Genomic DNA, 13,642 nt, shown 5'->3' on the forward strand with positions numbered 1-13,642 from the left:
CATGCAACAGACAGGTGGATTAGAGGTACATTTCCATGGTGTTTTTTCGATTATGATGAATTTCAAAGATAGAAGAGATATTCAATAGAAAGCAAGATTCAAAGGAACAAATAATTCATCTATCTTTTTTAAGTCAGTTTCTTCACAGATATTGGAGTTATTTAATTCAACACCAACCAGCTTTGACAAATGATCCATCAACTGCTACATCAACTAATAATACTACATCCACAGCTTTTCCAACTGATAGGTTATCTTCAATATTAAGAAATGTTTTAAAAGTTCCAAATATAAATGCAGATACACCAATATCAAAAGAACAGTTTAGAATAATATTTTATTTATTCACATCAAATTCAGAATCAACAGCACCATGCCCAAATGGTTCTTATAATCTGTAAGTATTATTTTTTTTTAAAAATATTTTAATTAACTAATTTATTTTGTTTTTTTATTTTAAAATAGAGTCAAAACAATGATTAAACAATATCATCCAACAATTGACGAAAATTCATCATTTAATGAAAGTGAATTTGATAAAATTTATAATATTGTAATATCAACCCAACCTTTTTCTAATGACACTAATAATAATAATTCATCAGATTTAGAGCAACAAAGACAAATGCCAACATTATCTTGTAAATCTATAGAGTTATTGTTTTACTTGTATACCACCAGTATTGTGATAATGAAAGAGGAAAAAAATAGGGACAATAGAGATTTAAATGAACAAAACAAAGTAATTAACACAAACTAAAATAAAAAAAAATAAAAAAAAAATAAAAACTAAAAATAGAAATAAAAACGAACTAAAAGTGATATGTTTTGTTTAAGCATTTAATTTTAAAATACTATAAATTATATTTATTTTTTATTATTTTTATATAAATTATTTTTATTTTCTATTTTTTTTTATTTTTTTTTTATAATAGTTACCAATTTTAAAGGTTGATATGAGTCTGAAATTTAAGTAATCAAAAACTTAAATAAATAATAAATAAACCACGTCTTTAATATTTATTATAAAAATAACGTATGACCCTTATAAATTATTTTTTTATTTTTTTTTATTTTTTTTTTTTTAATTTTTTTTTAAAATTTTTTTTTTTTTTTATTATTAATATTACCCCCATTCACACTACTCATTTTTTTTATTCAAAGTTAAATAGTTATTATAGTTATAAAATAAATTTATAAAAGTTGTTTTATAAAATTATTTATATTTTTAATATTACCAACAAAAAATTATCTTGTGTTTTTTTTTCTTTTTTTTTAAATAGATATTGGATTCAAAATTAATATTATATTAATTTAATATATATACATAGACTTAAAAATGGCTTGGTTTGAAGGTGCAGAAATTAAAGCTAGAATTATTTATTTTATTTGCGTTCTTTTACTTGTATGTAGAATAGTATTCGGATATAGCATAAACAATAACAAACAAATAGTATTACAAAAAATAGTATTACAAAAAATAGTATTACAAACAATAGTATTATAAACAACAATATTATAAACAGTATTAAAATAACAACAGCATTAAAATAGCAAGCAAAGGAATATAGTCTAAAAGATAAATAGTTTTTAAAAAAGATCAAATAAAATATGTTTTGGTTTCTATAAATGACGAAATAACAATTTTGTATCTTTTAATAATAGAGATATCATTTACCAAACTAATTATAATAATTAATAGAAATATCAATAGCAATTTCGATAACAATATCAATAGTAATAATATAATATAATAGCAATTGAAATATCAATGGCAATATCGAAAACAATAACAATAGTAATAATTTAATAGCAATAATAATAATAATAATTTAATAGCAATAACAATAGTAACAATAATAATAATAATAATAATAATAATAATAATAATAATAATAATAATAATAATAATAATAAAAAAAATCAAAATATTAAATTTTTTAATTTTAATTTTAGGTTTTAGGTGTTCTTTCAATTTTTACAACACCAATTATCGGTTTTATTTTATTGTTTGGTAATGTTATTATTGCAGTTTGTGGGGCAGCAGGTGCTAAGTTTAACTCTCCAAGACTCCTTTGGTATTTTATGGCCGGTTTAGCAATTTTATGTGTTTTACCAATTATCTCAATTATTTATACAGTTATTAAGGATGGTTTCACTTTTTGGTTAATCGTAAATATTTTAACAATTGTTGTTTATGGTGCTGGTATTTTCCTTGCCTTCGTCTTGAGAGGAAGATCATTCAGATTAAATTCAGCCGAGACTGGTAACTTCCAAAAACTTTAAAATACAAAGAAAAAAAAGAAAAAAAAAAACAAAACAATAATCAAAAAATACAAAACAACTTTGTAAATTTAAAAAAATAAATTTATTTATTATCAGTTATATTTGACGATGTGTCTTTTTAAATATATTGTTGATTAAAATTTTTTTATTTATTTATTATTTTTTTTTTAAAGAGCAGGGGGAGTGAATAATTATTTTATTATTTTTTGGGGTTAAATATTTTTTATTTTTATTATTTTTATTGTTTTTTTTTTTTTGTTTAATTAATTAATTTAATGTTATTTTTTTTTTAAATAGCTTTTAATTATTTTATGTATAAAATGTTAACAGAGTTTCAATTAAGTTTTTATAAAAGAATCAATGTTGAACCAATATTAAATCTCAAATTCGAGGATTTGTTTTTAATTTTGGATGCTTGTTGCTCTACCTTTTCTTTTGAAAATTTAGATGTTATTCAAGATGATATTAAAGAGGTTACAAAAGAAACAATTTATAACCAGATAGTACTAAATGAAAATGGGGGTTTATGTTTTAAATTAAACGGTTTAATATATTATTTTCTTCAAGAAAGTGGCTTTAAAGATATTTCTTTGGTTACAGGAGTAGTTGTTAGTGGACCAAACCCAAATAGAGCCGCGGGTGCACATGTTGCTATTATATTAGTTAATGAAAATAAAAAATACTATATTGATATAGGTTTTGGCGGGTTTACACCTATTTTACCTATACAAATAGATGAAGTGGAAGAAATAACCAAAAGCAAAAATGGTTTGTTTAGAATTGTTAAGGAGGAAAACGAGGCAATTAATTATTTAGGAAAAAAACAATATTATACTCACAAGATGCAATTCAAAAAAGAAGATGATTATATTGATGAAAATTTAAAGCAATGGATTTCAACTTTTTTTTTCAATTTAGAACCACTTCAAGAGAGTTATTTAAATACATCCCAAAAAATTATGATAATTGAAAAAATAGATTTGGCTATTGGTCCAATGGTTTTTAAATTTATAGATGGCGGTGTTGCAACTCTAACCAGAAACTACCTTACAATTACAACTAATAATGGAAAAAAAACTAAAAACCCAATACACTCAAATGATCACTTTAACGAAATTTTAAAAAGTATTTTTAATATTAATAACCAACTAATATTCTCAAATAAAAATAAAAATGTTGAATGGGATTAAATAATTTATTTTTGCTATAAAAAATTGGCCTTATGGTTTTTTATTGGTGGTATAGTTTTAAAAAAAATAATATTAAATAAAAAAAAATAATAAAATTAAAATAGTTTATTGAATTTACAAAGTATTGCAAAATAGATTTTACATAATTTTTTTTTAAAGTTTTATTTTATTTTATAATTATTAACAATTTGTTCTAGGTGATCAGTTATCATAATCATCTAAATCATCAAAATCTTCGGATTCACTATCTGATGGGAATTTATTATATAACATTTTGTTTGAAATTGGTTTATTGTGTTGTTGGAATTGTTGGTGGTGATATTGTTGTTGGTGGTTGTGATATTGTTGAGTTTGATTTTGTTGTTGATGTTGGTGTTGCTGATGTTGTTGGTGTTGTGGATTTTCATCATTTGTAATCATTGATAATGACATTGGATTAACTTTTGGTTTATTATTATTAATATTATTATTATTATTGTTAAGAATATTATTATTTGTTAAATTTAATAATTGACGATCAAGTTTTTCTCTTTCACGTTCTCTATCACTTCTATCACTTCTGTCTCTTTCTCTGTTACCACTATGATGACCGCTTGTTGAGTTGTGATGTTCTCTTTCACTTCTATCACTTCTATCTCTTTCACGTTCTCTGCTGCTGTTGATTGTACCATTATTATCCCTGTCTCTTTCACGTTCTCTACCACTGCTGCTATGAATACCAAGTATATCCCTGTCTCTTTCACGTTCGCGTTCTCTTTCACTTCTTTCACCTCTTTCACGTTCTCTTTCACTTCTTTCACCTCTTTCACGATCTCTTTCTCTATGGTCTCTTTCGCTTCTATCACTTCTATCACGATCTCTTTCATTTCTTTCACCTCTATCTCTATGTTTATCTTTCTCTTTATATCTATCTTTTGATGGTTTATCGATCATTCTTTCGATCATTCTGTCAATACTCTTTTCTTTTTCTTTGCTTGATTTTTGTGGTTTTGAATGTGGTTGTGATTGTGGAGGTAGATGTGGTGATGATGGTGGCGAGTTTGTATTGCTAATTCTTGGAATAGAGTTGTTTGAGATTTTAGTAGAGGTTGTAGTGGTTGATGACGATTTATCTACAATTGGTAAAGACGATTTATCATTGATTCCTGATGGTTTTGGTTGTATTTGTGAATTATCTACAATTGTATTAATTGATGTTTGTTGTGTTGGTTGTAGTGGTTGTTGTGTTTGTTGTTGCTGTGGTTGTTGTTGTAGTTGTTGCTGTGGTTGTTGTGTTGGCTGTTGTGATTCATTTTGATTATCATTTGATAGTGATAATGGATCTTTAATTTCTTCAGATTTTTGGCCAATCAAAGTTGAGGGGGAGAGAGGTGGTTCTGGTTTTGGTAATTGGTTATTTGGAAATAGACTATTAAATAAATTTGTAAATAAATTTTGTAAAACAACAGCATCTTCAAAAACTTCAGAACCAGATTGATTATAAATTTGAGCATTATAAAACATTTGGTTAACACTTTGGGCAAATTGGGTAGGATTATGATATTTACTGGCAACAATTTTTTCTTTGATAGTTTTCATATCAATTGGGTCCCTAATAATTGTGTAATAATCTGGATAGTCTCGCTTGCTTGGTAGTTTCTGGAATATTTCGCTTCTTCTTCTACCCTCTTCGTCTTGATCCATACGAATGGAGTCCCATAATTGGAGATATTTCATATCATTTTCGGTAGTTGGTTTCTTTTTGAGAGTACCGGCTGGTCTGCCTCTACCTGCTTTCTTTGCTGGGCTTGGGCCTGGTAAGCCTGGAATAGCAGCGGTAGTTGATGATGAGGTACTAATAGGGGACATTGGAGTAGATGGAGTTGAACCATTGGATCTTTCATCTTCGAAATCTTGTTGCTGTTGTTGAATTTTTTTAGATTGTTTTGCAGATTGTTTTTTTGGTGTTGGAACGGTTTTTGCTTTCTTCTTTGATCTTTGTGGACGTGGGGTATCTTCGTCATCTTCTTCATCAGCGTTATCATCCTCGTAGTCGGAATAGATATCTAAATCTTTTCTCTTTTTACTTGGAGTTTCAACAGAAGCTGATGCCAATGAATTGTTGTTGTTACCATTCATACTATGATCACCATCTTTATCTTTTGATTTCCTACCACGTTTTGAAGGAGTTGACGATTCAAAATCGGAATCAGATTCAGAAGATGAAGAGTCTTCATCATCGTCACCGAAATATTCAGCAATATTTGTAGTAGTTCTTCTTCTACGAGCAATTTCACCATTTTCCATCATTCTTAAAATTTGTCTTTCGCTTTCCTCTTGATTCTTTTTACCTTTAACACTTGATGGATTTAAAACAAAAGAAAGATCATCTGTAACCTCCACTTCTTTAGTGATCCAGGGTGGCATTTCATTTTCTTGACATAGTCTCTTTGGTTCACCTTCTTTTCCCAATTCTTTCCAACGTTGTGAATCACGATCCATTCTTTCCTTATCCATTTGCTCATAAAGTTCAAATTCTTCTGGTGAACGAGCAATCATTTCGTTGATTTGTGAATCACTTGGTACAGTTTGTCTCTCCATTTCAGCAGTTTCATCTTGGGTCATTAAATCTTCAAGCATCTTTTTACGATCTGAACGATTTGATTTATTATTAAATTGACCTGCTTGAATAATTTTCTTATCTAGTTCTTTCTTGAAATTGGCACGAGCTAAAATATTTTCTTCAACTGAATGCAATGTAACCAAACGTAAAACACGTACAGTTTGCTTTTGACCAATACGATGTGCACGATCTTGAGCTTGAAGATCCATTTGTGGATTCCAATCACTATCGAAAATAATTACTGTATCAGCAGTTTGTAAATTAAGACCTAAACCACCTGCTCTGGTAGATAAAACAAAAATAAAATATTCGGAGTTTGGGGCATTAAATAATTGCAAAAGTGGACCTCTTTCTTCGGACTTTGTGCTACCATCCAATCTAAGATATTTGAAATCTCTGTATGCAAAGAATACCTCTAAAATATTAATAAGTTGAGTCATTTGGCTAAAAATTAAAACTCTGTGACCAGCTGCTTTAAGTTTTGGTAATAAACGATCCAACAAATCAAATTTACCAGCATATCTAATTAAATTGTCATCGATTGGATACTCTTCATCATAAAATAAATAAGGATGATTACAAATTTTTCTTAATTGCACATAAGTATTTTTTAAACCCTTTGCTAATTTTGGATTACCATCTAAACCACTACCGGCTGTAAACTAAAATTAAAATAAAAAAATAAATAAAAATTAATATCAATTTTTTAAATAATTGGAATAAATAAACAAATAAAACCTGTATACTTACTTTAGAAACGCCCTTATCTTTAATTAAGTCATACATCTTTTGTTGGAATGCTGACATGTCACATTTTAATACCTTTTCAACTTTGTCTGGAAGTTGGGCCTCTACTTCTTTTTTTAATCTTCTAAGAAGGAATGGTCTGAGTACTTTATGGAGACGTTGGATAATTAACAACTGTTCTTCTTCGTTCATTTCGATTTTTTCACCAGTTTGAGCAAAAGGAGCATTAAACCATTGTTCGAAATCTTCGACACAATCAAAAATATTTGGTAATAAAAAGTTTAAAAGAGCCCAAAGTTCTGGTAAACTATTTTGAAGTGGAGTACCAGTAAGTAACAAACGGTAACGACTATGATAATTTGTACCTAAAATAACTGAAAGTTTACTTGTATAATTCTTCATTCTGTGACCCTCGTCAATAATTAAATAGTTCCATTTTATTTTGCAAAGTTGATTCTTATCTTTAATAATGTATTCATAAGTGGTAACAACAACATTAAATTGACCTGGGGAAATTTCTTCCTCATATCTTGATTTTCTAGTTGGTTTATCACCATAGTATAAGACTGCTTTGATTTTAGGTGCCCATTTAGCAAACTCTTGACCCCAATTAGTTAATGTGGATAATGGCACAACAACTAAATATGGACCATTATTTTTCTTAACTTCGATTAAATACGAAACCAAAGCAATAGTTTGAATTGTTTTACCTAAACCCATTTCATCTGCTAAAATACCATTTAATTTATTGTTATACAACGAAACCATCCATTGAAGACCTTGCATTTGATATGGTTTTAATTTACCTCCTTCAAGAATTTGTGGTTGTTCGATAATATCTTCGAGAATAGAGTGAGCCTTTGAATAGTAAGAATGAGCCTTTGAAACATATGTGCCTGACTGTGGTTGTTGAGTATTAGCTGTTGTGGTTGTGGTAGTTGTTTGGACTGGTACAATTTGTTGGTTTGATGAATCTGATGTTGTGATTAATGACGATGATTGATCATCAGTTTCCATTTTATCACTATTTGTAGATTGTTGAATTTCTTTTTCATTTTTATCAACAGAATCAATAGTTTTATTTTCAGTGTCAGCATTTGACTCTTTTGATTCTTCGCCATCTTTTTTTTCTTGTTCGCCTTGTTGTTGGACGGTTACAACTGGTTGATCACCACGACTTTCTTTCATTTCAATGTCATTATCGTCATTATTTGTTATATTACTAATACTTAATTTTTCATTGTTGTCTTCCTCTAATTGTTGTTTTTGTTGAATAGCAAATTGCTCTTGTTGTCTACGAACTGCCTCTTCATTTTCTTCTTGTTCAATGATTGAAACTTTTTCTCTTTGTAAAAGATGAGAGATTTTATCTAAAAACTCATTTGTTTGATCGAAAAGTTCACGAAGTCTTTGATTTTTAGTTTGTTCCAATAATTTAAGATATTTACTTTCATCGTTGGTTTTAAGGGCACGTAGACGTTCACGCTCTTCCTTCTCTCTTTGTTGTTGCTCTTTCTTTTCTAAAAGAACAAAATAATTAGTTACACGCTTGGTCATCTTTTTAATTCTTGTCATCTTGTTTGCATGGAACTCTTTAAACTCTTTGCTATGGTTCATAATTTGACCAAGGAAATCTTTATATCTATTTTTCTCTTCGCTCTGTTGTTGCTCAAGTCTTTGTTTTTCTTTGGATTTACTCTTGTTTGATTTACTAGTTTTGGCAATTTCCGATTCTAAAACCTCTTTTCTTAATTGTTTTTGATATTCTAATAATGATAATTTCTTGTATTCTATTGTATCGGAAAGTTTTTCTTCTGAGCCCTCCTCAAGTGTTGGTATAGTTTCACAAAGAGTATCAATACGTTCGGCAATAATTTGATTTATTAAATTATTTCTACAGGTTTTAATAAAATCAAGATCAATTGGCTTTGGGATTAATGTCTCTCTTGGTAAAGTTTTAAGTGGGTCAATTGGTTCTGGCTCTGGCTGTGGTTGAGGTATTGATTGCATAAGTGGTTGTTGTGTCGTTTTATTTAAGGTATTAATATTATTATTTGGAGCTGCTACGGAATTAATATTATTTGGTGTAACAGTTGATACTGGTTGTAGTTGTTGTGTTGATGCAGTTGTATTATTTTGATTAATAATTGGTGGATTAATGGTCGAGGATTGTTGTGTTGCTAGTTGTTGTTGTTGTTGTTGATTAATCATATTTGGTGGCAATTGTGAATTAAGATTTGGTGTATTGGCGGCGTTTGGTTGTAATGATGATGATGATGGCTGTGGAACCGATGCTTGTTGCAATGGTTGCTGTTGTGAAACCATGGCAGGTGAACCAAAGTGTGGGTTTAAATTTTGGTTTTGTTGAACCTGTTGAGTTTGTTGAGCTATTATCCTGGCCTTTTGTAATAACTGTTGTTGGTATAATTGCTGTTGCAATAATTGTTGTTGATTTTGTGGTAAATTTTGTTGTGGTTGGGATGGTTGTGATTGGGATGGTAATGGTACAGTTGGTGATTGTTGTGGGGTGGAGCCTTGAATTGGTTGGGGTTGAACAGTTTGTTGTGTGGCTTGTGATGATTGAACGATTGGTTGGGGTTGAACAACAGGTTGCTGTATTGATTGTGCACTTGGGTTAGTTGTAGGTGTGGTTGGGTTAGAGAATGAATTATTATTTGCAATAGCAGATGGATTTAAGCCCAATATATTATAATACTCTTCTGGGATTGGTTTCTTTTGATTAAAACATTTATATGCATAAACCTGAGCCCTGATCGTTTCAATTTGCTCTTGAGAAAAGAAGAATTGAGGAACTCTAGCTTGAATTGGTTGTGTTTGGGAAACCTGTTGAGGCTGTGGTGATTGTTGTATTTGTGTTTGCTGTTGTTGTTGTTGTTGTTGTTGCTGTGAGGGTATAGATGGCGAAGCTAATGGATTTTGCTGTTGTTGATAGACCGGACTTGGTGATGCATATTGTTGTGGTTGATGTTGTGGAACTTTATTTTGTGTTTGTATTGGCTGCTGTACAATTTGTGGTTGTTGTTGTTGTTGTACAACGGGTTGCTGTTGGTTTTGTTGTGGAAGTTGTTGTGGTTGTAAATATTGAAGTTTTTGTTGTTGTGCAGCAATAGAAGCTTGGTATTGTTGGTATTGCTGTGGATATTGTGACATTTGTGGTGATTGTGGAATTTGTTGTTGTAATAGTTGCTGATGTCTTTGAGTTAATAAATTATGTTTGTGTAAAACTTTATTATACAAATCTAATTCGGGCTGTGTTAATTGCGCTAATGGTTGTGGGCTATTTAAAAACTGTATACAACTAATATAAATTGGATCTGTAATATTTGGGTTATTATTTTGTAATCTATCTAAATACTATAAAAGGAATAAAACAATGATTAGTATTTATATTCTTAAACAATAACAATAATAATAAACCATATGGTTAACTTACAACATAAACCTCAAGATATTGGTTTTTGGTAGGATTTGGGGCACTTTGTGTTTGTTGTGGCTGCACCATATTTGTCGCAGTTTGTAGAGGTTGTGATGGATGGAGAGCATGTTGCTGTAGTTGTGCTTGTTGTTGTTGTACCTGTGGTTGTGCTTGGGGTGCCGGTTTATTTATTATTGGTGAAACAGGTTGATGTATTTGTTGTTCCCGTACTTAATGTTGACGTAATTGCTGCTGATGAGCTTGCTGTTGGTGAAACTGTTGCTGCACATTCTGATTTGTTGATCGATAGATAGGGGCATATTATATGAAGGTTTTGGTTTAAAATCTTCTTGATTATTTTCTGTTTGTACCATTTTTTTATTGTTATTATTACTATTATTTATATTGTTATGATTTATATTTGTATTAGGACTATTTGTATTTATGTTAGGACTATTTGTATTTGTATTTAAATATGAACCATGATTATTTAATTGTTGTGATTGATGCTGCTGTTGTTGTTGTTGATTATAATCAATAGACGATCCAGCAAAGTTCATACCTTTTATAATCTAAAAACAAACTTTTATTATAACTTTATATAATTGCTGATAATATTCGCCAATATTATTAATTAATTATTTTGAATAAAGAATAATTAATTAAAATATCGATATTTAACTAATTAAAAAAAAAAAAAATAACAATTTGTTTTACTTAAAAAACCTATTATTGAATAAATAAAGAAGAATTTTAATAAAAGAGAGGGAAAAAAATTAGTATATCAGTTATTTAAAAAAGAGTGAAAAAATTAAAATTTTATGAGTGTACAAGATGATAATATGTGAGGGTTTTTTTTTTAAAAAAATAAATTATGTATTATTATTATTATTATCTAATCTAAATAAGTGTAATGTGGTTTGGTTTGTTGTCTTTTATTAATTTTGAAAAAAAGGTGTGGGTAATAAATTGTGTGTAGGTAATATAACAGAATCCAAAAAAAAAATTATGATGAATTTGAGGATGATTAAAATAATAATTATATTTATTTATAAATAAACCATTAATCATGGAGATGATGAAATTTATTCTGTTATTGTTGTTTTTTATTTTGAATTTAATTTTTATTTTATTTTTATTTTAATTTATTTTTAAAAAAAAAAATTTCTTACTAATTTTAATTAATTAATGAAAAAAACATAATAATGTATATAAAAAAAAATAATAATAAAAATTTAAAAAAATTTAAAAAAAAAAAAAATTTTAAAAAAATTAAAAAATAAAAAAAATAAAAAAAAAAAATTTTAAATTTTGACCGTTTGTGGTTTAATATTATATATGTATTTAAAAAAATATATATATGTAAGATGGGTGATATTTAAATATTATTTTATGATACATGATTAAAAACAATTATAGATTACTATTTGATTGGTTTTGTTGTTGCATATTATGATTATAATTATAATGTTTTTTTTATTTTATTTTTAAGATTGTGGAAAATATGGATAAATTTGAGTGTGAATTATCAATGGAAGGATAATATATTATTTATAATCAAAATAAAATATATATTATAAAATGATATTTCATATATATATATTATAAATTAAAAAAAATAAAAATTAAAATAAAAATAAAAAAAATAAAAATAAAAAAAAGTATATGAAATAAAAAAAAAAGAAATAAAAAAAAAAAAAAAAAAAATCCCCGTTATCAAAAAGATTTATTTATTTTTGTGATGATAGATATTTTTAAATATGATAACTACTATCACATGAGTTTTATTAATAATATTTTTATTTTTTTAAAAATAAAAAAAAAAATAAAAATAAAAACAAAAATAAAATTAAAAAAATTAAAAAAAATAAAAAATTAATGGTTATTTTTGGTATCTATGTCGTGCTTGTAAAATTATAAAGCAATGATTATATACACTATCTATATATGTTATGTGGGTGATATCGAGAATGTGTGTTGAATGATATCGATATTTAAAACTAAAATATCAAAAATAAAAATAATAAAAAATAAAAATGTTATGTATAGCTACTTACTTTTTTTTTTTTTATATTATATGAAAAAATTTATTTACCAAACTAATATAAACTATTATTATATTTACAATAAAAAATAAACAAAACAATATATTTAATAAATTATATTATTTTTTTTTAAAAAAAAAAATATAAATATTTGTATATTTATATAATAAAAATAAATAAATAAATGGTGAGGAAAAAAAATAAAAAATAAAAATAAAAATATAATAATTTATACAATAAAATTAAATAAATTAAAATATATACCCTATAAGGTATTATTTTGCTATATTAAGAGAAAAAAAATGAAGAACTTGATCGAAGTGCAACTTTTTTTTTTTTTCTATGCTTTGTGTGTTTATTATTATTGATTTTTGTGTATTAATTTAAAAAAAAAAATTTTAAAAATAATTTAAAAAAAAAATTTTAAATAAAAATAAAAAAAAAAATAAAAAATTTAAATAATTTATTTTTTTTTTTATTTTTTTTATTTTATTTTTATTTTTTTTATTATTTTATTTTATTTTTTCATTTCTAAATTTAATCAAAACCATCATGAATTTAATTGTGGTGTGTGTTGTGTTTATCTATAATTTAATTATATATCATTAAACCTAATTGGGGTAATGGTAAATATCACATTATTGAGGATGTTAATATGTCTTAAATATCAATAAAAAAAAAAATAGAGTAGGTTGTGGGTGAGTGTGTTAATTTAGACAATAATATTTTTTAATAAAATCAATTGGCGCATTAAAAAAGATATCATATGACGTATTTTTTTTATTTTTATTTTATTTTTATTTTATTTTATTTTTTTTTTTGTTTTTATTTTAAACAATAAAATTCTTTTTACTTTTTCGCATCCATTCAAAAATTTAATTTTTTTTTTTTGTTTTTATTTTAAACAGTTTTATTAAAAAAAAATATAAAAAATAAAAAAAATATATTTATATTCATTTATTAATATATTAATAAATTTTGTTTGCATGTAGATGTATAAATAGAATGAAGTGGGAAGTGTATGGAGTTTTTATTATTAATATTTTAAGTTGTATTTTATTATTTATTTCTTTTTTTGTGAGTATTTAAAATTTAAAAAAACAATATCTTGTCCAGATTATTAATTAATTTTTTTTTTCTTTATTTAAACAGACATACTGGTATCACGAATCAATTAAAAAAGATGGTACCTATTATTTAAATTATTACTATGGATTGGTAAATTATAAAGATCAAGATAAAATTAAAGTGTATTCAGAAAAGGAGGAAAAGGAAATCAAGAGGATTTTGGACATGCTCAGCTCCTCCTATGTTTGCCATATTGTGTTTTGTTTTT

The 13,642-nt window shown here is 26.2% G+C and overlaps 5 protein-coding genes across 5 annotated transcripts; 3 read left to right on the top strand and 2 right to left on the bottom strand.

Annotated features, from left to right (window-relative positions):
* Positions 1–137: 137 nt before the first annotated feature.
* DICPUDRAFT_78751 (uncharacterized protein) lies at positions 138–977 on the top strand (the record flags this gene model as incomplete). The annotated part of the gene is made up of 3 exons (XM_003287859.1): positions 138–397; positions 466–742; positions 936–977. Coding segments are annotated over 3 exons (579 nt in total), but the record flags the coding sequence as incomplete, so codon positions are not given.
* A 362-nt stretch (positions 978–1,339) lies between these two features.
* Positions 1,340–2,286, top strand: DICPUDRAFT_152090 (uncharacterized protein; the record flags this gene model as incomplete). Its single annotated transcript, XM_003287860.1, has 2 exons — positions 1,340–1,405; positions 1,957–2,286. 2 exons carry the CDS (start codon positions 1,340–1,342, stop codon positions 2,284–2,286), a joined length of 396 nt encoding a protein of 131 aa, XP_003287908.1.
* Positions 2,287–2,606: 320 nt separating this feature from the next.
* Positions 2,607–3,476, top strand: DICPUDRAFT_33247 (uncharacterized protein; the record flags this gene model as incomplete). Its single annotated transcript, XM_003287861.1, has 1 exon — positions 2,607–3,476. The coding sequence occupies one exon, from the start codon at positions 2,607–2,609 to the stop codon at positions 3,474–3,476; it is 870 nt and encodes a 289-aa protein (XP_003287909.1).
* A 972-nt stretch (positions 3,477–4,448) lies between these two features.
* On the bottom strand, positions 4,449–8,835 carry DICPUDRAFT_55110 (uncharacterized protein; the record flags this gene model as incomplete). Its single annotated transcript, XM_003287874.1, has 4 exons — positions 4,449–5,375; positions 5,430–6,740; positions 6,838–7,704; positions 8,128–8,835. Coding segments are annotated over 4 exons (3,813 nt in total), but the record flags the coding sequence as incomplete, so codon positions are not given.
* Positions 8,836–10,445: 1,610 nt separating this feature from the next.
* Positions 10,446–10,821, bottom strand: DICPUDRAFT_152093 (uncharacterized protein; the record flags this gene model as incomplete). Its single annotated transcript, XM_003287875.1, has 2 exons — positions 10,446–10,552; positions 10,656–10,821. 2 exons carry the CDS (start codon positions 10,819–10,821, stop codon positions 10,446–10,448), a joined length of 273 nt encoding a protein of 90 aa, XP_003287923.1.
* Positions 10,822–13,642: the final 2,821 nt, after the last annotated feature.

Source organism: Dictyostelium purpureum (assembly GCF_000190715.1).
Source record: "Dictyostelium purpureum unplaced genomic scaffold DICPUscaffold_116, whole genome shotgun sequence".
Taxonomy (NCBI): Eukaryota; Evosea; class Eumycetozoa; order Dictyosteliales; family Dictyosteliaceae; genus Dictyostelium; species Dictyostelium purpureum.